Raw genomic sequence first — 27796 nt, forward strand, 5'->3', positions numbered from 1 at the left:
GTCCTAAAGCCAGGCCCATGTAAGAGGGCCTGGCACTATGGTTGATGGCCAGCCTGCTCCCTACTTCCTCACCTCTCCCCCAGACTTGCTGGCAGAATTCCTTTCCATGTCTGGGCTCTGGGTTTCTTGTTCTGGTGGCATGAAAAGAGGGCTGGACCCTCCAGCTTGGAGCGTGGATATTCCATAACTCCAGGCTCCCAGCTCTCTCCATGACCTGGCTCAACCTCCCCACAAACATTGAGAAAGAGAAGCTGAAGCCACTGCCTCCTGACCCTCCTGGCTGGGGTTCCAGGTTCTCTGGAGGATGCCGGGGCCCAGCCCATGGGGTCCCCTTGGCCATGCCCACAGGTATTATATTACCACGCTGACCCTATGAGCAACTGACCTGGCCATCTTACCCAAGGACTCTGGCCACGAGGGAACAATGTTCCCCTTGGAGTGAGTGGAAAATGGCTGTTACAGCCCCAGTATACCCACAGGAAACTTAAGCTCTTCACTTGAATGTGACTTTGGAGAAAACCTGAGCATGTGGGTGCAGTTGGTCACCCTGCCAGGAAAAGTGGGGCCACATGCTAGATTCTACTGGACAAGGGACCTGAGAGCTGGATGGGCAAAAACTAGCATGGCAGGTGGAGCCATGGAACAAGAGACTTGCTGAGGGGAAGATGCTGGGGCAAAGTGAGGCAGCCTCCAGGGACAACAGGAGGCCATGGTCTTCCAAGGACAGTGGAGGGAAGTTTGAAGAGTGCGGGTTGGGGGGCCCCAGGGGGACAACAGCCTTTGGTTGGACAACAGCCACCTAAAGGGAAGGATGTTGTTATTAGTGCATTCTTTTCCTGGCATCAGATGAGGCATCACAAGTGCTGGACCTCGGACCACCTTAGCCACTGAGAAGCCACATGCTGACCACAGACAAGCAAGTTGGAATCATAGACCCTCAGGGCCAAGAGGATCGCTGGGAAGTTTTCCCTGATGATGGACCCTTTTGAACTCCCATCCATCATTTCTGGTTCTGCCCTCCAGAACCAAACAGAAACAGACTAATTATTCTTCTTCGTGACAGCTCTTCAAATAACTGAATATGCTGTCATGTGCACCGTGACTCTTCTGCAGGCCAGATATCTCCTGTTCCTTCCATTAATTTAAAGCCCTTCCCTGCCCTGGCTACCCAACTTTGGATTACCTCCAGTTTGCCAATGCCCTTTCCAATTCGGGGTGGGGGGAAAGGGAGGAGTTGGGATTCCCACCCCTCCCCCAGCTCAGATGATGCAGCCACAGAAGACAGTTGAGGCCAATAGTGTCAAGCTCAAAGACAAACGAGTCACCGGTACATAAAGATCCCTGCAGGCACAAAGTGACTAAGAAAACCACACATTAGGATTATTTACATCTTACTGTATTTTTTAAAATTTTGTTACATATTTGCCAATTATATTTTAATCTGGTTTGGGCTGTACTCAGGAGTGACTGGGCAGAGTGACATCTCTAGTCTAGGAGACCATTTAATGTATTTTAATTTAATTTAATAATTAAATAATTTAATTCATTTAATTTCTTATAATCCCTTTATGAGGGCAAATACCTCTCTGAATCTCATGACCCTGTTAGGAGTTTTCTTGGCAGAGATACTGGAGTGTTTACCATTTCCTTCTCCAGCTCATTTCCCAGATGAGGAAACTGAGGCAAACAGGGTAAAGTGACTTGCCCAGGGTCACACAACTAGTAAGTGTCTGACATGAGATTTGAACTCAGGTCTTCCTGACTCCAGGCCCAGTGCTCTAACCACTGTCCACCCTGCTACATCTGCCATATTGTAGCTTTGAATTTGAGCGCTGGACATAATGTATCCAAAGGGAAGTGAAATGTGCTTCAGACAGAGATACTGAGATTCATCAGGTTAAAAAAAATCTCATTTTTGTTGATAATTTTTATTAGTAAATCACCTTCATTTCCAAATACATTTCTACCTAGTGAGCAATGGATCCCTTGTAATAGATTGAAAAAAGAGAAGAGAAAAAGCCCCGTTCAGGAAAACCAACCAAAAACATCAGGGGTGTCTAATAATAAGTGTGTCGTTCTGCACACACAGACACCCACAGTCTGTCACCTCTGGGGAGACAGGAAGTCCTCATTTCAAATCTCATGTCAGATTTTTACTAGTTACGTGACTCAGCAAGTTAATCACTCTGAGTCATAGTTAACTCATTGGTAAATTAGGGATGGGGCAGCTAGGTGGCTGAGTGGGTAGAGCACTGGGCTTGGAGTCAGGAAGACCTGAGTTCAAATATGACATCAGACGCTAGCTTCGTGACCCTGGGCAAGTCACTTAACCTCTGTTTGCCTCAATCCACTGGAAAAGTAAACAGCAAACTACTCTAGTATCTGCAAAGAAAACCATGTGGACAGAATTGGGGTGCTTCGAAAGCGGCGTCTCACCGGAGCTCTCTCACAAGTTCTGTCAGATTCCTATAAAAAAGTGAATTTGAGCAGATTTGAGAGAGTTAGAAACCGTGAGCAGTCTGAGTGGGGCAAATTTCCAAGCCGGGAGAGTCCGAAAGGCCTTAGGATCGAATCTGTAGGCTTGGAGAGTGCTTGGCGTGCAGAGTTGCTCCAGACAGCACCAAAGTGGAAGCGGCCAGGAAAACCCACGTGGGAGACAGGCTGGGAGAAAGCTGGGCACCCGAAACCGGTGGAGAACCCCAGGCCTTCCAGCACAGGACGGCAGTTTGTGGAAGCAAGGAGAGGCAGTGCAGCCACCAGCCGTGAGACATCAACTCCTGAGGCTTGCAGCCCAAAGGTATGAAACTCGGCTTCTTGAACTTCCGGGAGACATAATGGCCAGGTAAACGGCTCTAATCCCTCCCCTCCCCACTCAGAGAATTCCTCGGAAAAAAATTGCTAGAATAAAGGAGACAGAAGTGGGGCTTCAGTGGCTGAATAGTGGGAGTTCCTGAGTCCCAGAGGGGCAGAGCCAGCAGGGGTCAACACCAGGAGCCCAGACATACTCTTGCTCCCCCAGGGGAAGTGCCAGACACCAGCTCAAACAACAAAGAGCTGAGACCATTACTGAAGAGCAACAGTGCTGGAGAGCAACCCTAGGCGAACAGACCTCAGGCAGCCAGACCCCTCCCCCACACCTCAGGAAACTGAAGGCTATAATTCACAAAGCCAACAACGAGACTCACAATCCCCAGAATAAGAAAGCTGGGACAAAGATCCCTGAGCCCCAAAAGCGGAAATTTATTGTAAAGCCAGGAAAAGGCTAACCAACATGAAGAACACAAAAAAAACCAAGGACCATTGATTCTTTTCATGGAGACAGGCATGATCAAAATACCGATTTGGAAGAGGATAGCAATGACACTATAGCCACATCTGATACCTCAAAAGGTAATGTGAACTGGTCTCAAGCCCCAAAAGCATTACTGGAAGAGCTAAAGGAGGATTTTAAAAACCAAATTAGGGAGGTAAAAGAAAAAATGGGAAAAAAAATGGAAAAAAAATCCACTGACGAAATCAAGTCCCTAAAGAATAAGATTGACGAAATGCCTATGGAGATTCCAAATCTAAATAGAGAAAATGACACCCTGAGAGGTAAAATCAACCAATTGGAAAAGGAGTCTCAAAAGCAAAATGAAAACACTAACTTATTAAAAATTAAAGTTGAGCAAGTAGAAGCTAATGAATCTATGAGGCATCAAGAAGTAGTAAAACAAAATGTAAAAAATGAAAAAATAGGAAAAAAATGTGAAATATCTGATTGGGAAAACAACTGACCTGGAAAATAGATTCAGGAGAGACAATTTAAGAGTTATTGGTCTACCGGAAATCAACGATGAAAAAAAGAGCCTTGACAGTATCTTCGAAGAAATTATCTAAGATAACTGCCCAGAGGTCCTAGAACCAGAGAGCAAAATAGTCATTGAAAGAATTCACTGATCACCCCCTGAAAGAGATCCCAAACTGAAAACACCAAGAAATACTATAGCCAAATTTCAGGATTATAAAATCAAGGAGAAAATACTGCAAGTAGCCACAAAGAAACAATTCAAATATTGGGAACTACAGTCAGGATCATGCAGGATCTCTCAGCTTCTACATTAAAAGACAGGAGAAATTGGAATATGATATTCCGTAGGGCAAAGGAGCTGGGACTACAACCAAGGATCAGCTACCCAGCAAAATTAAGCATAATTTTTCAGGCAAGGAGATGGACATTGAACAAAATCAGGGAATTCCAGACCTTGCTGATGAAAAGGCCAGAACTCAATGGAAAATTTGATCTCCAAATACAAAACTCAAGAGAGACATAAAAAGGTAAACAGGGGGAAAAACCCCCACGAACCTTATTAATCAATAAGGGCAAATTATTTGCATCTTTATATAGAATTATATCATGTATGTTTTATATACATATACATATATATGTCAATCTTGAGAATAGTACAGCTGTTATGACAGTTGAAAGGGATACACATAGACTGTGAATGTCTGTATAAAATAACTGATATAAGGATAAAAAACATAATTAAGAGATGTAAAGGGAGGGCTTTGAGAGAAGAGGTAAGGAGGTAGTAGAAAAGGGTAAATTACACCAAATGAAAAGGCACAAAAACACATATTAGTAGAGGGAAAGAAGGGAGGGAGAAGAGCAGTATTTGATCTTTACTGTCATCTGATCTGGTTCAAGAAGAGAATAACATACCCTGATAAGTATAGAAATCTAACTCATCCTACAGGAAGTAGGAGGGGAAAGGGGGAAAAAAGGGAGGGGGGTGGTCAGAAGGGAGGGGAGGAGTAGCAAGTGGGAAACGGTAAGACAAGGGAGGGGAATAAAGAGGGAGGGTAAACTGAGGAAGGTGGTGGTCAAAAGCAAAACTTTGTTGAGTGGAAGGGGAAAGGGAGAAATAAAAGCATAAACAGGGGGAAATAGGATGGAGAAAAAGACACAGAAATCATAACTGAATGTGAATGTGATGAACTCTCCCATAAAACGGAAGCAGATAGCAGAATGGATTAAAAACCATAATCCTACAATAAGCTGTTTACAAGAAACACGTTTGAAACGGGGATACACACAGGGTAAAGTTAAAAGACTGGAGAAAAATATGTTGTGCCTCAGCTAAAGTAAAAAAAAGCAGGTGTAGCAATCCTAATCTCAGACAAAGCAAAAGTAAAGATAGATTTAATTAAAAGAGATAAGGAAGAACACTACATCCTGCATAAACAATGAAACAATATCATTGTTTAATATATATGCACCAAGTGGTATGGCATACAGATTCTTAGAGGAGAGGTTAAGGGAGTTACAGGAAGAAATAAACAGCAAAACTATAATATTGGGAGACCTCAACCTTCCCCTTTCTGAACTTGATAAATCTAACCTCAAAATAAATAAGAAAGAAGTTAAGAAAGTGAACAGAATTTTAGAAAAGGCAGATATGATAGACCTCTGGAGAAAACTGAATGAGGATAAAAGAGAATATACTTTCTTCTCAGTAGTACATGGCACATACTCAAAAACTGACCATGTACTAGGGTATAAAAACCTCATAATCCGGTGCAGAAAGGCAGAAGTAGTCAAAGCATACTTTTCAGATCATGATGCAATAAAAATTATTTGTAACAAAGAACCATGGAAAAATAAGCTAAAAATTAATTGGAAACTAAATAATCTAATTCTAAAGAACAAGTGGGCCGAAAAACAAATCAGAGAAACAATTAATAACTTCATCCAAGAGAATGACAATAATGAGACAACATACCAAAACTTATGGGATGCAGCAAAAGCAGTTCTTAGGGGAAGTTTTATATCTCTAAATGCTTACATGAATAAAATAGGGAAAAAGGAGATCAACAATTTGGGCATACAACTGAAAAAGCTAGAAAAAGAACAAATTGAAAATCCCCAATTAAATACCAAATTAGAAATACTGAAAATCAAAGGAGAGATTAATAAAATTGAAACCAAGAAAACTATTGAATTAATAAAACAAAGAACTGGTTTTATGAAAAAACCATAAGATTGATAAACCTTTGGTCAATTTGATTTAAAAAAAGAAAGAAGAAAATCAAATTACCAGTATCAAAAATGAAAAGGGTGAGTTCACCTCTAATGAAGAGGAAATCAAAACAATAATTAGGAATTATTTTGCCCAATTGTATGCCCATAAATTTGACAACCTTAGAGATATGGATGAATATCTACAAAAACATAAATTGCCCAGGTTAACAGAAAAGGAAGTAAAATTTCTAAACAACCCCATCTCAGAAAAAGAAATTGAGCAAGCCATCAATGAACTCCCTAGGAAAAAATCTCCAGGGCCAGATGGTTTTACATGTGAATTCTATAAACATTTAAAGAACAATTAATTCCTGTACTTTGTAGACTATTTGGGAAAATAGGTGAAGAAGGAGTCCTACCAAATTCCTTTTATGACACAAATATGGTACTAATACCCAAACCAGGTACAGTCAAAAGAGAGAAAGAAAATTATAGACCAATTTCCCTAATGAATATTGATGCAAAAATTTTAAATAAAATATTAGCAAAAAGATTGCAGCAACTTCTCACCAGAATAATAAACTATGGCCAGGTAGGATTTATTCCAGGAATGCAAGGCTGGTTCAATATTAGGAAAACGATTAGCATAATTGACCATATCAACAACAAAACTAGCAGAAACCATATGATCATCTCATTAGATGCAGAAAAAGCCTTTGACAAAATACAACACCCATTCCTATTAAAAACACTGGAAAGCATAGGAATAAATGGAGCCTTCCTTAAAATTATAAATAGCATCTACCTAAAACCATCAACAAGCATTATTTGTAATGGGGATAAGCTAGATGCATTCCCAGTAAGATCAGGGGTGAAACAAGGATGTCCATCATCACCCCTACTATTTAATTTGGTACTAGAAACATTCGCTGTAGCAATAAGGGAAGAAAAAGAAACTGAAGGAATTAGAATAGGCAAAGAAGAAGCTAAATTATCACTTTTTGCAGATGATATGATGATTTACTTAGAGAATCAAGTAAAAAACTACTTGAAATAATAAACAACTTTAGCAAAGTTGCAGGATATAAAATAAACCCACATAAATCCTCAGCATTCCTATACATTACTAACAAAGCCCAACAGCAAGAGATAGAGAAATTCCATTCAAAGTTACTGTAGACACTATAAAATATTTGGGAGTCTATCTGCCAAGACAAACCCAGGGCCTATATAAACATAATTATGAAACACTTTTCACGTGAATAAAGTCAGATCTAAATAAATGGAAAAATATCAGTTGCTCATGGTTAGGCCGAGCTAATATAATAAAAATGACAATTTTACCTAAATTTATCTATTCAGTGCCATACCAATTGAACTATCAAAAAATTATTTTACTGAGCTGGATAAAATAATAACAAAATTCATCTGGAAGAACAAGCGGTCTAGAATATCTAGGGTATTAATGAAAAGAAATGCTAGAGAAGGTGGCCTAGCCATACCAGATATTAAACTGTAGAGCAGCAGTCATCAAAACTACCTGGTACTGGCTAAGAAACAGAGTTGTGGATCAGTGGAATAGGCTAGGTATACAAGATGGAGAAGTCAACGACTATAGCAATCTACTCTTTGATAAACCCAAAGAGGCCGGCTTCTGGGCTAAGAATTCACTGTTTCACAAAAACTGCTGGGAAAATTGGAAAATGGTAGGGCAGAAACTGGGCATAGACTAATATTTTACACCATATACCAAAATAAAGTCAAAAATGGGTTCATGATTTAGGAATAAAGGCTGAAACTATAAGCAATTTGGGAGAGCAAAGAATAGTTTACCCATCAGATTTATGGAAAATCAAAGAATTCATGACCCAACAAGAGATAGAGAGTATTACAAAATGCAAAGTGGATAATATTGATTATGTTAAATTGAAATGTTTTTGTACAAAAAAAAAGCCAATGCAACAAAGATTAGGAGAGAAGCAGAAAATTGGGAGAAAATCTTTACAACTAGTGTCACTGATAAAGGCCTCATTTCTAAAATATACAGGGAACTGAGCTAAATATATAGGAATACAAGTCATTCCCCGATTGAGAAATGGTCAAAGGATATGAACGGGCAGTTTTCAGAGGAAGAAATTAAAGATATCTCTAGGCATATGAAAAAATGCTCTGGATCACTACTGATTAGAGAAATGCAAATCAAAACTCTTAGCACATCTCTCCTGTCAGATTGGCTAAAATGACAAAACAGGAAAATGATAAATACTGGAGAGAATGTGGGGAGATTGGAACATTGTTACATTGTTGTGAGCTGATCCAGCCATTTTGGAGAGCAATTGGGAACTACGCTCAAAGGGCTATAAAAATGTCCATACCCTTTGACCCAGCAATGCCACTTCTAGGGCTGTACCCCAAAGAGATCACACATGTGGGAAGAGGACCCATATGTACAAAAATATTTATAGCGGCTCTTTTTGTGGTAGCTAAGAATTGGAAATCAAAGGGATGCCCATCAATTGGGGAATGGCTGAACAAGCTGTGGTATATGAAGGCAATAGAATACTATTGTGCTATAAGAAATGGGGATGATACGGACTTCAAAACAACCTGGAAAAACCTACATGACATAATGCTGAGTGAGCGGAGCAGAGCCAGGAGGACATTATACACAACCACAGATATATGGATTCTGTGAGGACTAACCCTGACAGACTTTGGTCTTCTCAGCAACACAATGTGCAAAGAGAACTCCAAAGGACTCACGATGGAGAATGCTATCTACACCCAGAGAAAGAACTATGAAGTATGAATGCAGATTGAGGCACACTTTATGCTCACCTTCCCCCCCCCTTTTTTTCTCTCTTTTGTTTTTGTTTTTGGGTTGGTTTTTTTTTTTTGGTTCTGTTTCTTCTTTCTCATGATTCATTCCATTGGTCATAATTCTTCTCCACAACTTGACTAATGTGTAAATTAATTCAATATGAAGTTATACGTGGAAGTTATATGGGATTCCATGCTGTCTTGGAGAGGGAGGGGGGGAGGGAGGGAAGAAAATCTGTAACTCAAAATTGTGTAGAACCGTGTGTTGTAAACTAAAAATTAAAAAAAAATTGTTTTTACATGCAAAAAAAAACCTATTTGTAAAACACTGTGTAGATATAGATAGAAATTTTGATATGGATATGGATATAGATTTTTGTTGTCAGTATTCCTCAACAATCTTGGCTCACTTGGGCCATTATTTCTCTGATACAATCAATAATAGTAATGATAATGAAACATTGACAAATATGTAACATTTTCAAGGCGTTGTCCTTAATGCTGTTTGCATCTTTAAATGCTCTTGGCATGATGTGATTCCATTGAGTCTCACACTAAACTTTCTATAGACTTGGTTTTGCTTCTACTGCTATTTACTGCTTAAAGAGGTAATATTTTTCACAGTCTTCCACCATCTTCTCCCCAGTTTTACAAATTAGCTGTTTTTTTAAATCAACTGGTATAAACCTTAATACTGTACCATGTGAAATGACAAATATGAAGAATTTATAGAAACTTGGGAAGACTTGTATGAATTGAAAGAGATGGTGTAAGAAAATCTATACAATAACCACATTAATGTAAATGAATGACTGTCTCATTAGGGAATAGCTATCCCCCTCTTTTGGAATGAGACAAATTATTATTTTCTTATAATAACCAATTATTAAATTGGATTGAGGTTTTTTTCTTTCTATTTCCCCATTCAGGGACCAGCCCTTGCAGGTCCTTCAGTCAGCTTCTGTGGTGATAATATGACTGAAAATCCTTCCCACCCACTCAATAGGCCTCTGGTGGGGCCAGTTAAGAGAGGCAGGCCCATACCTTTGGGATGCCAATCACTGATTAAAGATCTTTCCCACACTCTTTTGCCTATTGGGCGTGAAGCCCTTGGGCCCTAAAAAGAACATATATACACACAGAAGGTAGCTATTGAGAACGGAGAATTCAGAAGTCAGTAGAGAAGCCAGACTTCAGAATTCGGCCCAAGGAAAAGGAGTAAGAACTCCAAGTCTGCAGAGCTGCAGAAGAGAGTGCTGAGGGGAGGGTGGAGACCAGAGAGCTGCAGACCAGAGGATTGAGGGAGAAGAGGACACAGGCAAGCAAACAGTGAGTGATTGTTTATGGGAAGGCCTTAGCAGAGAGGGAAGGTTACAGGATGACTTGGCTCTTTGCTGTAATGCTCTGTTTTAATCTCCTTGTTGCTACATTGACGTGGGCTTGCTGGTTCTGGAATATAGTTACTGTTATATCAAATTGGAAAAAAAAAAGAATTGGGGTGCTTCGGTCCACAGGGTCATGAAGAGTAGGACACAACTGAACAGCCACAAAATAGGGACACCAAGGGATAGTGAGGACTTAAGTGAGATATGGAGGTAAGGCATTTTAGAAATCTTAAAGTGCTGTATATCTGCACCAAAGCCAAGTTATCTCCACAAGATCATGGCCATCATAATCACACACACTTTGTCTCAGTTTTGAGTTCTTTCCACGGATATTGAAAAGGTTTTGTCCATCTTTCTCCTGGTTCTGCTTACTTCACTCTGTATCTGTTCACGTAAGTCTTTCCATACTTCTCTGTATTCTGCATGTTCTTAATTCCTGACAGCACAGTAATATGCATGACATTCCTGAACCACGATTTGCTATTTCTCAATTGATGGGCATCAGACACTCAACTGAAGTGCTGACACCGATATTCTGGCATACGGGGCTTTGACTCCTCAGGGCATAACTAGTGTGACCAGCAGTGGATCTCAGGGTCAAAGGGCATGAACATCTTATTCACTTTCCAGTCATCTCTTAATTTCCCACCAACCTGGACTCCTTTGGACTTCTTTGGACTCTCTCTCCATCATGCCCCCAGGGACCTCATCATTGGGAAATGTCATCATCCCTAAAGATCTGAATCTTTTTGGTACTCACACTTCATCAGTCCCTTCTGCACCTCTGATTGGAGGGCAGAATCATGAGCTATAAACCCTCCATTTAAGGAGGGTGCCCAGACCGTCAATCTCCATTTCCCACCCTCCAGAGTTCCTTTGATTTCTCCATTATACACCTCTCAACCCTTTTCAGCTTCTGTTTGTGTATCATCCGCCTCCACTGGATTTTAAAGGCAGAGACTGTTTTCCTTTTTTGTACCTGCATCCCCAACACTTAGCACAGTGCCTGACACGTAGTACGCACCTATTAAAAACCAATTGATTTTTCTTAGTATAATCCCAGGCTCCTTTCCCAGCTGGGAAGTTGGGAGTTAGCTCCACCAACAAGCCATGCATTAGTGCCGGTGGCCCCTCCAGACAATGATGTATTGACCCTTCTTATGGTATTGTTGCTGCTTTGCTGGGTGTTAGGTGAAATGTGTTCTTTGGTGTGCACTTCTCTTATTTGTGATTTGGAACATTCTTGGGCATGTTAAAAAAGATTTTGAGAACTGTTTATATCCTTTGGTCAAATCCACCAGGGAATGGCTTTTGATCTGATATCTGTGCTGAATATCGGCTCTCTATCAGACATTTCATGCTTCTTGTGTCTCTTTGATAAAGGAGGGACTGTCTCTCAAAAACTGTAAGAGTCCAGAGACAACAGCCAGGGCCTGTACCTCCTCAGTCTCCCCACAGACTACAGATTCCCTGAGGGCAGGACCTGAGTCTCCCCAAATGAGTCTGAATGTCAAGTCTACACCCTCAGACCAGGGGCTCCTCTTCAAACCAGGTATTCCCCCAGGGCCAGCTCTATTTCCCTCAAGGCCACTTGTCTCCCCCTGGAGCAGGGACCCCTTCCAGAGTCTTGTCTCCACCCTCCTACCCCTGTCTTTCCCCAGAGAAGGGGTGGGTTTAAGGCAAGCTGTAGGCACCAACTGAGGCAGAGCCAAGGGAGGCTTGGAATCTCCATTTTTATTGATCATTTCCCCAACACCTACAGCAGACACTGTGTGCCCATCCTGCCCACCAGGCCCTGCCCCCAATTTCTCATTCCCTTTAGATCACCACAGTTACCCCTAGTCTCCCTTGGATTGGCTCTCTGGGTACTCCATGCTTCTGAGCGGGTCCTGGGGCAGCTGGAAGGGCCCTTGGCGCTTAAGCCTTGGTTGCTGTCATCACAGTTTTCACCTTCATCTCAGTGGCCTTTAGGGATTCCACTGGACTCCAGGTTCCCCAGTGGATGTCAGAACTCCAGCCTTTGTTGTCCCCCTCAGCGTGCCAGTCACCATGGAGGTTGGCCACGCCACAGTCACTGAACCACCAGCCTGCATCCCCACTCTGTTCACTGCATTGATTGAAGGCTAAGTTACCACTGCCGCACGGGTCACAGGAGTCATGGTCCCTGTCCAGGGTACTGAAGGCTCTGCCCACTTGGGATGCTGCTCCTTTCCAATTTTCACCACGGAAGGAATCTCCTGTACATAAGAGCAGTGGTTGGGACCATGGGCCCCAGCACTGAGCAATGCCATCTCCTCTGACCTAAATCTATGCACTGATGGGGCCACCCTGTATTTGGGATTCTAGCACTATTTGTTAATCACCTCCTCTTTCCATGGACCAGTCTCATTCATAATAGACACCCTCGACCTTTGACCAGGTGGTGCCAACCAGGGTTCTCCTTCCAGGCCCCCTCTGTGGCCTTGGTCCAGGCTCAAATTCCTTATCACCCTATCCCCACTCCCATCTGGGACCCAGGCTCAGAGGGGTCTCCTCCCTCTGTCTAGGGCCCAGATGCTAACACTGGAGCCACCTTCTCTTTCCAGGATGCAGGCTCAGAGAAGCCCCCCACCCCACCCCAAGCCCAGAGCCCAGGCTCAGAGCAGGTACCCCTGCCTCTGTCCAGGCTGTTCCTATGCACTGATGGGGCTATCATCTCTGTCTGGGCCCAGGCACCACTGCCCTGCCCACCCTCCATTCAGAGTGCAGTCAGCCTGCTTCTCCCTCTCCTGTCTGTGACACCCATCCCAACCCATCTTCTGTTCTCCTGGTCTGATCTTCTTGAGATCCTGGGCTAGTTACCATTTCCACCAGTTACTTAGGATAAGTCATTTAACACACATGCAGATGACCCAAGACTAGGAGGGAGAGGCAGCTCAGTGGATGACAACATCAGGACTGACAAAGACCCTGACAGGCTAAAGCCCAGGAGTGGACCTAGCAAAACATACTTCAATAGGGATAAATACAAACAATCACGCAATTGGCCACCAAAACAAGTCAATGCCCCAAGTATCAGATGGAAAAGGAGGAGGCAGAGATAGAGAGCAATCGTTCTGAAAAAGATATGGGGGTTTTGGTGGGCCACAAGCTGTGTATCAGTCATTGGGTCTTAGACTGCATTACTAGCTTCCAGGAGTAAGGAAGTGACAGCCCCTCTGTACTCAGACCTGGCAGACCACATCTGGAATACCGCATTCAGTGGGTTACAGTTTAAGACAGTCATGGAATCCACAAGAAAGCACTAACGATGACAAAAGGCCTCTAGTCCATTGACAAGGAGCGGCTGAAAGAACCAAGGATGTTTACCTGGAGAAGAGAAAACTCGGCAGGGTGGAAGGCTTGGGGTGGGGAGTGATAGTTGTTTCCTAACAATGACACCCTGTCATAGGCCGGACCGCTGCTGGTCAGGGATGTTAGAGTTGGGATTCCTTTTTAGGTAGGGATGGGACTAGATGGTGCCACGATCCCTTCCAGCTCTCAGAATCCCTAATTCGGTGAAACGTAAGTGCCCCCCAATCCTCACCTCTTCTAAAATGCCCTCTATCTGTCAAAGAGCTTCTCACCCTTAGTCACTCAGCTCCTCACTGTCCCTCACCCCCAATATCCAATGCTTCCTAATGCTTGTTGATTCTTCCTGCCCAACTTCTGTTCCCTTGTCACTCCCAGGCTTTCATGACCTCTGGCCTGGTGCATTCTCATTGGTCTCTCTTTCCTCCAGTTTATTCTCTCCCCAGCTACCGAACAGACGTCCCTAAAGCTCAGATCTTGCTGCGCCACTCCTCCACTCAATAGGCTCCTAGTGGCTCCCTGTCGTCCCTAGGAAACTCCTCAGTTCAGCATTAAAATAATCAGATTGATTCTGGTTTTTTAATTGATCCTATTTATCATTAATTAATTTTGTCCTGGAACTGCCTAAGTCATGATTCTTTGTCTCTGAACTTAATTCAGAAATTTAGCCGGCCTGTCACGAGTTAAGTTCAGAAATCTGACTCCCCTGCTCCTCGCTGTTCCACTCTTGCCTCAAGGAAATCTGTTCCCGTTAAGGGATGCAGGTGGAGCTGGGGAGTCTGGTCTAGGACTTTACACTATCCAGCCACCCTTCAAGGATGCCCGGTTCGTTCTCCAAAGACATGTGGCCCACAATGTCCTATCTGGCACATAGACTCGAATGATGACCACTTCTTAGTCACAGGGGGAAGGAGTGGGGTGTTGCTGGCCCCTCATTCTCAATTTCCAACCAATCATATTGTTCCCTGCACATCAGCTCTGGAACCAATCAGAGTGAGTTTGCCATTTATGATGTTAGCTCTTCTAACCAGTCTAACTTGCTCCCTGGCTCTGAGGGCCTGTTCTTTGGTCTGTCCTCCCCAAAAGTATAGAGAGACAGCCGCCCCACTCATGTAGGGTGTTGGTCTTGCTAGGGAAGCTGAGATCCTAATGATTGGTAAATTCACACTTTCCCAACAAATCGATCATACTCAGAACTTTGTGCCTCAGTTTACCTTAATTTTAACTGTTACCCTTTAGAGATCTTCACAGACTGGCTCCCATGTGTGCAACCATGGACTTTATCCCTGACTGTGACAGGTGAGATCTGCCTTATCTTGCTGGGAGCCAGACCCCTGCAACACTGATGGTTGCCCATTTCCCCTACCGTATTGCAGTGTGCATGCTCTCCCATTTTATTCATATTTTCCCCACTAGAATGTAGACGCCTTGAGGGCAGGGCTTGCTTGCTTGTATTTGTATCATTAGGGTTTAGCACACAGTAAGTACTTAATATATGCTCTGTCTGTCTGTGTATCCATCTACGGGCTGATCCATCCATCCACAATGCCTCTGAATTGCTGAGCACACAGCCTGGCACACAGTGGGGCACTTCATAAACACTGGATGAATGAGGACCAGGAGGAGGCCACACACATTCAACATCCACCTTCAGTCCCATCTCTAGCTCCTTCCAAAGATCCTCCTAACAGCGGCATCTCCAGTCCTGTCCCCATCCTGGTCATCTTCCTCACCTTTATCTCCTGGGCTCCCTTCCAAGCTCAGCTCAAGCACCTCGCTCTTGGAAGAAGCCCCCCCTGCCCACTGCCACTGTATTTGGGGGATTAATATTCTCACCACTTCTCTGTGAAGTTGTCATATCCCCCTAGTAAAACAGAAGCTCTTCAGAGAAAGGCATTGTCCTATGATGGCATCTAGCCCAGGGCCTGGCACACAGTAGGTGCTCAACAAATGCTTGCTGACTGCTTGGTTTGTAAGCACACTCTCGCTTGGTCTCAATGGCCTTCCTAAACAGTAGGAATCACCACACCCTTAGCACCAGACGCGATCCTTCTCGTGGCAGCCTACATTTGCGCTGGACTGCTGGGTCACGCTGCTAACTCACACTGAACTTGGAGTGCACTAAGACTTCCAGGATCTTTTTCACACGAGAGGTTGTCTTATCACACCTCTTTCATCTTCCACTTGGGAGGTGGAGAACTAGAACCCGAGTGTAGGAATTCATTGTTACATTCTAGTCTATAGAAATCTTTTTGGATCTTGATTCAATTATCCATTATGTTAGCTGCCCCTTCTAGCTTTAAGTCATCCATCAAAGTAAGAAGTATTCCACCTCTGCCTTTATCCAAGTAATTGGTAAGCATTTTCAACAGTCTATGGCCAGGGACAGAGACTTCTTTGAGTTCAGCCATCCGACCCATTCCGAATACATCGAACTGCATTGTCATCTAACCCACATCTCTTTACCATAGCTCAGATGCTCAGGTACAACCTGGGTTCATGGGAGCTATAGAATTCTCCTTATCTGCCCATTTAGTAAGCTTGTCTACAAGAGAAGGAAGTCCATCGGCCCATCCTGGCTCCTTGAGGTCACTGCTGCCTTTTCTAAGCAGTCACTAAACAGCCCTTTGAAAGACATGTTCTAGAATTTTGGCAAGCATCCAGCTCGCTGACCAGAAGACCGTGTGCTTTGTCTTTTGTTTTTTGAAAATCAGGACGTCAGCCCTGGGGTCCTGGGGCCCCCTTCCCTTCTCGGTGCTCTTTGAAAGACCCCCTGAGAGTCCCATCTGATCTGGTCAGGGATGCCATCAGACCCCTCCTGAACTCAAGGCTGGTTAGGAACTCTCTGCTCATCTTACCCCTTCAATTCTGTCTCGACTCAAAGTGCCAGTCATTTTCGTTCTGACTTTTTCAGGTTAAAGATCACCTTCTGGGCCTCGCTATAGCTCAAAGAAACACTGCCCGGTCCGCCTCATTCTGACCTTTAGCGCTCCACACGCTCTATACGCCAGCCAATCAGGATGACTCTCTGACCCCCAAAATGTTTGGGGTATTACCCCTCCTCTTTTTACCTGCTCAATTTCTACCCATCCTTTTAAGGACAACACTAATGGCGCCTCCTCCAGGGAGCCTTTGGTGATTGCTCCCCTAAGGAATGGCCTTCTCCCTCTGACTCCTCTCTGATGGGCTTGTCAATGTAACATATGGCTCTCTGTGCTTATATCTTATTATTAACATGTTTGGGAGCTACACAGGTGAACTCTGTGTCTCTCCCATGCTAAGTTCCAGGGAGTTGCATACAGTAGGAGCTTAATAAATATTCGCAGAATGAATCCAAAGGATTGAATGAATAAATGCATTAACATCTAATGAATGGATGCACTAACAAATATCTATTGCATTGTCTAAGTCTCCCATGCAAACCCAGGGCCCTGCACACAGTAGGAGTTTAATTGCTGTTTGCTGAATTTTTACCATATTAGAGAGGGCTCACTGTTTCCCCTGGCAGAGCTGGCTCACCTGCATTTCCAGAGTATCTGCCCAGGTTCAGGGTGTAGAAACTGGACTCATTACCGATCTGGAAGGAGTCATACAGGGCATGGCCGCTCTCATTTTTAAAGTTGCGTAAATCCAGTTTCAGCTGGGTGCGGGTGCCAGGCTGGTGCGTCAGGGAGTAAAGTTTAGACAGGCCCAACCAGTGTTCACCTGGAAGGGAGGGGAACTCCCATCATGGAAGGCCAGGGGGGAGGGTATCAGTCGGTCTTGGACACAGCTACCTGCAGCCATTCCCATGGGTCCCACTGGGCAGCAGGGAGCGGGCTCCTCTGGCTTGGAAGGGCACCAGAGGAAGTTCCTCGAGGTGTCTGACCTCGATGCTCCAGCCACTCTCGGCCTTGTCTGCGTCCTGACTCAAATCCTCTGGATCCAGTCTCCCCTCCCTGCCTGTGCTAATCCTGGATATCTCTCCATCAGCTCTTGACCTCTGGTGGCCAACATCCCATCCCAGACTTGCTCCCCTGGGCAACCCTGACTTCCTGTGAGCATGAGCCCAAGCCAGCTAGCAGCAGAACAGGGCACCCACTGACCTCCAATCAGAGATGTGGGCTGGGGTGGGGTTCACCTGATGGTTGGCACGAGCCACTTTCAGGGTGGGATTGTGAGTGGGACGTTCTAGATTAGTACTTCCACGGGGAATTTTCCACTTCTGGATGGTGCATGATTCTGGATTATCCCACTTTGGTGGAGGAGAGGAGGGAGAGATATCTGACACACTGCATTATTCAGTTCTGCTTATTGGATTATCTTCAATTATCTGATGCCCTCAATTGTCCAGTTTTGAGAGTGGCTGGGTGAGAGGATTTGTCCCTTGTTCCAGGGGTTATCCAGGTTCTTTTGGGGGGGGGGAGGATTGTTCCCCATTCTAGGGATTGCCCACAATTATCTGTGGCTCTTGATTATTGGGGTGGTGTCTGAGTGGGAGGATGGGCCCCAGCTCTAGGGTTAAGCCCCATTATTTTCCCAGCAGGCCCCCATGCAGAGCTGCCCCATGGTGGTGCTCCAGGACCATGATGGCCCCAATGCTAGGACTCTTCAGCTTCCTCACCTTCCACATCCCCAAAGCCATGCTTGTACTCCTGCCAGACTCTGTCAAATGTCAAAGGCCTGCCATTGCCCCCTGTCCGCCTCTGGAAGACCGTCCAGCCGCCATCTTCTCCCATGTCGCAGTAAGCCTGGTGGGTTACAAGGTTTGTGGGATGTGGATTTAGAGTCCCACAGACTCTAAAGCAGAACTGTCTCAGACAGGTAAAGATAAGGGGCCATCCCTGACTCCCAGAAAAAAAGGGCCTCTTCACCCTCCTATCCCCTATGTTCAGACTTCCCAGATACAAAGGCCCTCCGAATGTCTGACCTCATCTGCCACAGTGGAATACAAGCCCACTTTCCCCCAACTCAAATCCTTTTAGAGATCATGATGGAAAATGCCTCCCATTCCTATGGCACTCCAAGCGTTGACAAACTCCTCCTCCAGGCCCCTGTGAGGCAGGCAGTGCAAAGAACACCACTCCTATTTTATGGAGGAAGAAAGAGGCTCGGAGAGGGGAAGGGGCTCATCTCAAGTGGCGCCCCCAGCTGGACAATGGCAGGGCCCCTTTCTGTGACCATTGTCACCTTCTCTCTTATGCTCGCCCCTGGTCTGTGGCCAAATCTACCACCCACCACCCCCTTCTGTCCACTCACCTTCATCTGAACTATGACAGCAGCCTTCCACCTGCCTCAGTCTCTCTCTAGTCTCATCCATTCTCCACCCAACTGCTAAAGGAGGTCCTGAGACTCCATTATCCCCAGGACCAAATCTAAAGCCCTCTGAGACCCGCCCAGCCTTCTTCTCCTTTTTCAAATGCACCCCATTCCTATCTCTGGGCTTGTTCCGATATCACCTCCACCTCCGAGCCTCCCTGCCTCAGACTCAGCTCAAGTCTCCGGGGATGCAGGAGACCTCCCCTTGGAGACCACCCTCCTTCCCCTGCATATGACCACCTACTGCCCTCCTCTTCCTCATTAGAGTCTAGCCCCCTGTGTATGACCACCTACTGCCCTCCTCTTCCTCATTAGAATCTAACCCCCTGTATATGACCACGTATGGTCCTCCTCTTCCTCCTATATTAGAGTCTAGCCCCTTGCAGGCAGGGACTCTGGTTGTGCCTTTTTCTGTATCCTCAGTACCTAACACAGGACCCAGCACATAGTAGGTGCTTAGTAAATGCTGTTTGACTGACCCGGAAGGCATTGGAGGCCCCGACTGGCTTGATGACATACATGCCGCTTGGGGACTGTGGATTGTCTGTCCAGATCTGGGAGCAGTCCTTTCCTGCAGGGGACAGAGAAGCAGAGCTGAGGACCCTGTCCAGAGGGGGTCTATACCTGCATCTGTTCTCACAGCCAGCCCAAAGCTGAGCCCTAAGAGTCAAGGGCTCTGAGCCTCTGTCCACTTGTCTCCTCTCAAGTCAGACCCTTAGATGTAGAGTGACCAGGGCCCTCAGAGATCATTTCATCCAACCAAAGCCCAGAGCCAGAAAGAGACTTAGCCAAGGTCACACAGGGAATTAATGGTAGGGTTGGGATTTTGACCTAGGCCCTCTGACTCCAGAACTAGTAAAGAGGTGGGAGAGGTGGGAGTCAACCCTGGGAGGCTTTCTGGAGGAGGAGGCTTTTGAGGAAGCTAAAGCGTGTATTAAGGAAGGTGGACAGGAATTACTGTCCCACTCTCCACACAGGGAAACTAATGGCCAAGGCAAGGCAGTTAAGGTGAAAGCCCATTGTCCCTTGTGACCTCAACTCTCCTGCCCTGCTCTGCCCTCTGCAGTACCATCTCCCATAAGGAGGGCCCAGCTTCTCAAGGAAGGGTCACCGCCAGGGCCATGCCTGGCCTTGGGCTCAAGTGAAGAGTCAGGCTCTCATCAAGGTCACACATAAGGTCATGGTTTCCTGCCGTCCTAATCCTTTGGATTCCCTGCTTAAAAACGGAAGGATTTCCTGAAAGTCTCCACCCTGGCGCCCACCCCCAGCCCCAGGCCCCAGGCAGACCTTGGCTCTTCAGCTTTACAGCTTCCACTGGCACCTGTGGAAGGAGCAGAAATATTAGCATCCACTGTGGCACTGCCAGCCAGGGGGCACCAGCCATTGCAGGAGTACCAGCATAGCAGAGAGTGGGTAGAGAGGCTGATTCAGGTTCCAGGAATTCCAGTGATAGAAACTGCCCCCAAAGTGGCACAGGCTACCCCTGGGAGACTAAGAACCCACCAAGGTGCTACAAGCACAGAGTTTAACGCGCCTCCCTCTTGCTGCATGGGCAGGCCCAGCTGCCTTCCTCTCAGCTGCAGCTCCTAAGCATATTAAATCAGGTGCATGATTGGGGCCAAGTCACTCCCCCTCTTTGAGTCTTAGTGTTTTCATGTGTAAAGCAGGAGGCATAGTAATGTCCCTGAAGTGCTATGTCAACCCTCCAGCTCTGTAGGAATGTTGGTGATGATGAAGGCTCCTGGGAGGCTGTTTGTTTCTGTATAGTTGAGGCAGCAGGTGGTAGAGCGGATAGTGTGCCAGACCTGGAGGCAGAAAGAGCCGAGGTAAAATCCAGCCTTTTTTACTAGCTGTGTGACCCTGGCCAAGTCACTTCACCCTGTTTGTCTCAGTTTCCAAATCTGTAAAATGAGCTGGAAAATAAAATGGCCAAGCATTCCAGTATCTTTGCTAAGAAACCCCCAAACGTGGTCACGGAGAGTCAGATACAACCGAACAATGACTGAGTGGCTTTATTTAGAACAACCCTATGGAGGAGGTGGGGGCAGGGGGAAGAGGGGAATGTGGATATCATTCCTGTTTTACAGATGAGAAAACTCACCAAAGAGCTGCTTCCACATGGGTGGATTTGAACATAGACCTCCTCTCTAGGCCCAAACAGCAGGAGGTGACCCTGAGGGCTTGCTCATGGCACAGCAGTCCCAGCTGGCCCAAATCCCAGCAAGGTGAACAAGTGTATCCAACTACCAGAACCGGCCACAAGAGCTCCCCAAAAGAATAGCAACGACTGAGGATTTCACCCCCAACAAGTACGGACAGCAAGGTTTCATGTTTGCCTTCCCAGGAGTCAGGTGACTATTGCTAGTGCTCAAGAGCAGGCCGGCCCCTCTCTTCCAAGGTCCAGCGCGCAGGGTATGAAGGATGACGTCAAAAAATGGAAAAGAAAGAAAAATGAGGATTTGAAGGGAAGGACAGAAGGAGCACCCTGACCTGTGCCAGTAGGACAGGGAAATGGTGGAAGAAGGTGACCTAGAGGAGGAAGGAGAGAAGGGAGGGGTGAATCCACCGAGCTAGATGTCACCCAGAGAAGATCTAACATCACATTTTCTGCTAAGGAGACAGACGCATGTGAAAACATCTTGGGACCAGAGGGAGAGATAGGTGGAAAATGCTTGGGTGAAGATCCAGGGAGAGACCGAAGAAGCTTGTGTTGGAAGTACACTACAGACCCAAGAACCAGCCGCCTCCACACCGAGCCATTCTGCCTGCGCCCCCGGTAGCCCACACACCTTTTCCAGCTCCCCCTGGGGACTTGTCTTCCTTATTAGAATGTGGCTCCTCAAGGGCAGCAACCATCTTGTTTGTTTGCTTGTACTAGTATCCCCAACACTTAACTCAGTGCCTGGCCCATGGTTAAGCACCGCTGCTCATTCTATCTACCACCTCTCCTTTTATCTATCTATCTATCTATCTATCTATCTATCTATCTATCTATCCATCCACGCGTCCGTCTGTCCGTCCGTCCGTCTGTCCATCCATCTATCCATCTATCCATGCATCTATCTACCTTATCTATCTATCCATCCATCCATCCATATCTATCCATCTGCCTCTACATTTATCAACTCTCTCTCTGTCTCCATCTATCATTTCTCTTTCTCTCTCCACCTCTCTATCTCTAGCATCTCTACCTCTAACACCTCTATCTCCCCATCTCTCTCTCTTTCATCTATTTATCTTTTATCTAGTGATAGAAGACTTCAATTATCTAGGCATCTGTTGAGACTATCTTGTCCAAAAAACAGCTAATGAATTCTTGTCTTCTTCGCCCTTCAGTCAATGGAGGAAGCGTCCAGCAGGAAAGAGCCGACTGGGGACGTGGAAATGATGAAACTTTTGAGGGAAACATCTCCTTCATCTTGGCATAGTGGAGAAGTAGAGGGAAGCTGGGGATAGCCTGGTGTTTACTCTGAATTTGAGGGGAGCACAGAGAGTAGGTGGGTGGAATCATAGGGATGAGAATCCTACAGGGGACATCAGTCCAAGAGGGATGGGTTTGAACCCAGGTCCCCCTGCCCCCAGGCCCAGCACTCTATCACTGTTCCACCTTTGATTTTGCCTTATTTTCTCTATCCAAGAGAATACTCTTTGCACTGGAGAGAACAAGAAAGAGTTGGGACGTAATGAGACGGCACCACGTCTCCCGTTGATGAGCACAAGTCACCAGGCCCTTGGCTACAGAAAGGAGAGTCTGGAGTAATGTCTGTGCAATGGATCAATGACCTCTGGGTAATTCTGTAGAACAGAAGAAGTATCAGTGCTGGAGAAGGATGAACGTGGTCTTGATTTTTAAAAGATGGAAGCTCACAGAGTCAGCAAACGCTAGGCCAGTGAACTTGACTTTGATTTCCAGTCAGAATTCTAGAACTACCACAGTCATGGCTGGGCCATCCTCAGTGATGGCTGAAAGACGCAGAGAGTGGGAGAGGAGCCCCAGCTTTGGAGAGGAGCCAGTGTCCCAACCTTCACAGCAGAAAGAGCTGGGAGTCTGCCAAAGCAGAGGCTGGTGATCTGGACTCCTGGCCAAATTCTGGCACACATTTTTTCAAAGGTGTGGCAGGCGAACATCAACAAAGGGGAACAGCGATCATGAAGAGTCAGGAGGACTCCATCGAGAACACATCGCCCGGATGAACCAGATGTTCTTTTCTGACTGAGTTACTAAACTGGTAAATCAGGGCACAGCCAGAGGTCCTTTTGTGGGCAAGACCACAATAAGAAGAGCTAACAATTATCATGCTTTGAAGTTTGCGAGGCACTTTACACATGGCCTCATTTGGTCCTTACAGTAATTCCCTGAGGTAGGTGCCAGCATCACCCCCATCTTACAGATGAGGAAGCTGAGGCTGAGAGGTGAAGTGACTTGCCTAGAGTCTCACTGCCTGAGACAGGATTCAAACTCAGGTCTTCCTCACTTTGCCAAGCCCAGTGGTCTACTCACGGAGCCACCTGGGTGACAGAATCACAGAATCTCAGAATCTTGGAGGTGGAAGACACCAAATCTCCCATACCCGAGCAAGAATCCTCACTTCATGGACAAATGGCCAACAAGCCATCGCTTAAATTAATCATTCAAGCAACAGACATTTTGTTAGGTGCTTCTAGTGTGTGCGCGCGCGTGCGTGCGTGTGGACGGAGATGGAGATGGTGAGAGAGAGAGAAACAGGAGATAGAAAAAGAGGGGGAGGGAGAGGAGATAGGGAGGGAGGAAGGGAGAGAAGGAGAGAGGGAGGCAGACAGAGACAGAGAAACAGAGAGAAAAAGTGAGTGCAAGCACATTTAGGCGATTTCAGGGAAGGGGGAGGGGGGTAAAGACACGGAGACAGCTTGTGCTGTCGCGTCTAAGGAACAGCAGTGGGCCAGGTTGGCTGGGCCTGGGTGGTGGCAAGGTGAGTGAGGAGCAATAGGCCAGGAGATGTGGCCTGGAGTCAGCCTGTGAAAGGTTTTCAAGGCCTGGAGGCCCCAGGGAACCAGAGGAGGTTCACTCTGTGCCTGCCAAGACAGTCCATCCCACCTTGGGGCCAATTAAATGACAAGGAAGTTCTTATCACACCTAAATCTACCCTTTGGCAGTTTCTCCCCAGTGTTCTGCCATGTGAGGCCAAGCAGAAAAAAAAAGGCACCTGACTTCTCCTAGCCAAGGCAGCCCTTGGCCTCGGCTGCCCGTTCCTGCGTCCACTTCTCCGGCTCCACATCCCTGGGTCCTGCCCTCTGCCGGGCCTGCTCCAGCCCCTGCCTACGGCGGGAGGCCAGGGCCAGACCCAGCACTGTAGATGCACAGCAGTCGCTTTTCTGGGGGCCATGTCCCCCCTCACCCCCACCCCGACTTTCAGGTGACTTGCCCACCACCTGCCCAGATCCTTTTCTGGATCGCGCTAAGTGTAGCCACAGCTCCCTCAGCCAACGCAGAACTTCCTGTTTTTCTCTATTACATTTCACTTTGGTCAAATTGCATTACTTTTCATTAATTCCCTTGATCTTCTGGACCTTTTGTTCTTCTGGATGAATTTTGTTACTGTGTTTTCTAGCTCTACAAAACAATTTTTGGTGGTTTGGTTGGTGTGGCACTGAATCAGTAAATTAGGTAGTTGCCATTATATTAGCTCCACCTACCCAGGAACAACTGACATTTTCCCGATTATTTAGATCTATGATAGATCTTCTCGAACGTTCTGATGAAAGCTAAGTACAAAGTATCCCACTTCTACGGCACCCTGGGTCTGCCAGGGAACTCCCTTGACCATGAGTACCGGCAGATTAGGCAGGGGCTGCCCAGCCCCACACGGGGGCCAGGTCCAGGCATCCACAACCTGATGAACGCTTAGTCCTAAAGAGTCATTACTGATCACTCGATGTACAATCAGGTGATCCTGGCACACAGAGCTTAGTAAATGCGTATTCCTGTCTCCTCGAGTCAGTGTGGAGGGGGAGGTCTCCATTGGAATACCCTGATCTAGGTTCGGTCTGTGCTATGTAATTATCAAGGCCTAAATGGACAGCTGGCAAGCTTGTTAGATTTACAGGTGACAGGAAGCTGGGACGGACAGACACCATGGCAGAAGACATGGTAGATGGTACATGCCGTGGTGGAGGGAGTGTTGGGTAGAAGGTGCAGTTTGAGAGGGCTAGCAAGGCACCAGGGTTCAAAAAATCAGCCTTCCAAGTGGAGGTCAGGGCTGGGGCAGAGAGCTGGTGGGTGGGTTGGATGATAAGCTCCAGGGTCAGCAGTGGGATGGGGCAGCTGAGCACCCAGGACAAGGCAGGCGAGGGGCCCACCGTCCTCTGTCCTGCTTAGACCCCAGCTGGGCTAATGAGTTCTGTTCTGGGTGCCACAGATTAGGAAGGAGGCAGGTGGGTGAGATGGAGAAGGCCTTGTAAGGACCAGCTGTCACAGCTGACACTGTCAAGCCTGGGGACTGAGTGGGTTCTGGAGGAGGGATTTGTCTCGCTCTGCTTGGTCCCAGAGGGCAGAAGCAGAGGAGGAACAGAAGGTGTAAAGGAACAGAAAGGCCTGAGCCTGAAGCAGTCCCAGAGAAGAGCAGTTTGGCCTGTCTCAGGAGGAGAAGGGGCCCCCTGCATTGGTGGTCTAGAGAAGGCTGGAGGACCACTTGTCAGAAATGGGCCTGGGCTTCTTCTCACTTAGGTACCGGTGTGATGCCTCTTAGGTGAGAGTTTGGGGTTCTCTGAAGTCAAAGCCAAGCCCTAGCTACTGATGAGGAGCAAGCCCCTTGGCCAGATGGCTGGGTGCTGGGTGGTGGGTCCGGATCCAGGGACAGGAGAGCTGGAAGGACCTTGGAGATCATACAGTCCACTTATTTCCACTGCTCCCCACAGATATACAAATAAGAAAACCAGGCAGAAGGAGGGCTGGATGTGTCCATCTACACACAAGGCTTCCCTACCACACACCATTATTAGTTTATAACCTTGTAACAAGAACCAATAATGAAATCGATAAGGTCTTATGCAGCCCAGAACGAGCTCATCCTTTACCCATACGAAGACAAAGGAAGCTACTAGCCAGATGCCAACGGGCCCCAGGCTGCTCACTGGGGAACCCGGAGCCCAGCTCCTCTTCTGGTGCTCACCAGCTGGGGGGCTCTGAGCTTCCTGGAAGCTCGGCAGAAGCTGGAGACAATGCCTTCCTGGGAGGGGGAGGTGGGAAAGGAGAAAACGCTGAGATCTGGGAAGAAAATGGGGTGTGGAGCACCAGGAAGAGCTCCTGCTAAGGAGCCAGGCCAAGAAGAATGCAGCCACCAAGCTCCCTAGGGATTCCAGACAGCCTGGTGGGGACCAAGAACCCAGGGCACTTACCTGCCTCTTCAGTGTTCCTGGACTGATGGGCGGCATGGAGAGTAGGAGGATGACAAGGACAAAGCTGACCCGAGCCACTGGCGCCATTGTTCCTGGGCTGGAGAGATGGAGGAGTTATGGGTACTGAATACTGAGACCCCTGGGCCTGACTCCATCTGGAGCCCTCACTGCCCTCAGTGAGTCTGCATCCCCCTCTCTAAACCTTCATCTCCTCAAGCCCCCACGTCCCCATCTCTGAGCCCCCGAATCTTTGCCTGAGTTGCCCCTCCTTGTCTGAGCCCCCCTCCCCTTGTCTGAACCCCCAAACCTTTGTCTGATCCCCCCTCCCCTTGTCTGAGTCTCTGACCATTTGCCTGAGCTTCCTTCCCCCTCTGAGCCCCCCTTCCCCTTGTTTGAGCCCCAAACCTTTTGTCTGAGGCCCCCTCCCCTCTCTGAGTCCCCCTCCCCTTGTCTGAGCCCCCAAACCTTTGCTTGAGCCCCCCTCCCCTTGTCTGAGCCCACATTCCTTCAAGACTTGGCTTATACTGAGCTGTCGCCTGCCTCACAGAAGCCCTCTTGCCCCACTCTCTCTGGGGCTTGGGGTGTTTATGCCTCTTGGGAGAGGGTGGCACCTGAGGCGGGGCACATTGGCCCCACTTGGCTTGGGTGGAACTTCCTGCCCCACAGGGCCTGAGTGCCGTGTGCTTGGGCGGGGGCCCCACACAGTCAAAGGTTCCTTCTTCCTCTTCCCCCTCACACCTGTGAGCGAGCCCAGCTTCCCCATCATGGCAATGACCTCAGCTCAGAAATAAGGGGTCACAGGGTGTAGGTCTTCTTATTCCCACCTCACAGAGGGGAAAACAGGCCCAGAGAGGGGCCTGCCCAGGGGTCACCAGGGAGCAGCCTCCATGTCAGCATTTGGGGATCATTGTCCCCCTGCTATAGAGCCCAGGCCGGGCCCGTCTAGGGATGAAGTGAAAAATATTTTAAATGTTGCTTTTTTCAACCAGCCCCCTAAACAACCAATTAGATTCACCCTACATGTGTCCAGGCCTTGGCCTTGAACAAGACACAAGCCAGAAAACAATGGCAAAGCGGCAGAGAAGCGCCTCCTGGCTACATCTCCCTTGTCCTCCCAGACTTCCTGCCTCAGCAATGTTCCCCTCCTGCCAGCCAGGCCTGCCCCCGAGAAGCCCGCCCTGATTCTCGTCTGCTCCAGTGCCAGGCCTGCCCCCGAGAAGCCCGCCCTGATTCCCGTCTGCTCCAGTGCCAGGCCTGCCCCCACAGAAGCCAGCCCTGATTCCCATCTGCTCCAGTGCCAGGCCTGCCCCCGAGAAGCCCGCCCTGATTCCCGTCTGCTCCAGTGCCAGGCCTGCCCCCGAGAAGCCCGCCCTGATTCTCGTCTGCTCCAGTGCCAGGCCTGCCCCCGAGAAGCCCGCCCTGATTCCCGTCTGCTCCAGTGCCAGGCCTGCCCCCACAGAAGCCAGCCCTGATTCCCGTCCGCTCCAGCGCCAGGCCTGCCCCCACAGAAGCCAGCCCTGATTCCCATCTGCTCCAGGTCTCACTCCTCTGAGCCCACAGAGCCCCCAAGCCTGTCCCATTGCAT

At 47.2% G+C, this 27796-nt stretch overlaps 1 protein-coding gene across 1 annotated transcript; it reads right to left on the minus strand.

The window, feature by feature from the left end:
- Positions 1 to 11933: 11933 nt before the first annotated feature.
- Positions 11934 to 26765, minus strand: LOC118850599 (angiopoietin-related protein 5-like). The gene is made up of 7 exons (XM_036760130.1): positions 26677 to 26765; positions 26212 to 26308; positions 20125 to 20158; positions 19317 to 19408; positions 18143 to 18269; positions 17059 to 17244; positions 11934 to 12446 (listed from the first exon to the last, which is right to left on the minus strand). The coding sequence occupies exons 1-7, from the start codon at positions 26712 to 26714 to the stop codon at positions 12127 to 12129; spliced, it is 894 nt and encodes a 297-aa protein (XP_036616025.1). The 5' UTR covers positions 26715 to 26765; the 3' UTR covers positions 11934 to 12126.
- Positions 26766 to 27796: the final 1031 nt, after the last annotated feature.

Source organism: Trichosurus vulpecula, chromosome 5 (genome assembly GCF_011100635.1).
Source record: "Trichosurus vulpecula isolate mTriVul1 chromosome 5, mTriVul1.pri, whole genome shotgun sequence".
Taxonomy (NCBI): domain Eukaryota; kingdom Metazoa; phylum Chordata; class Mammalia; order Diprotodontia; family Phalangeridae; genus Trichosurus; species Trichosurus vulpecula.

Bases quoted from the DNA above. Each gene is read 5' to 3' on its own strand.
- LOC118850599 (XM_036760130.1), bottom strand. From the start codon at position 26,714: ATGTGGGCTCAGACAAGGGGAGGGGGGCTCAAGCAAAG. The intron at 18,270-19,316 runs GTCAGTCAAACA...GTAACCCACCAG, and splicing joins GGGCCTCCAATGCCTTCCGG to GCTTACTGCGACATGGGAGA. The intron at 12,447-17,058 runs GTGAGCCAGCTC...TCTTATGTACAG, and splicing joins CAGATACTCTGGAAATGCAG to GAGATTCCTTCCGTGGTGAA.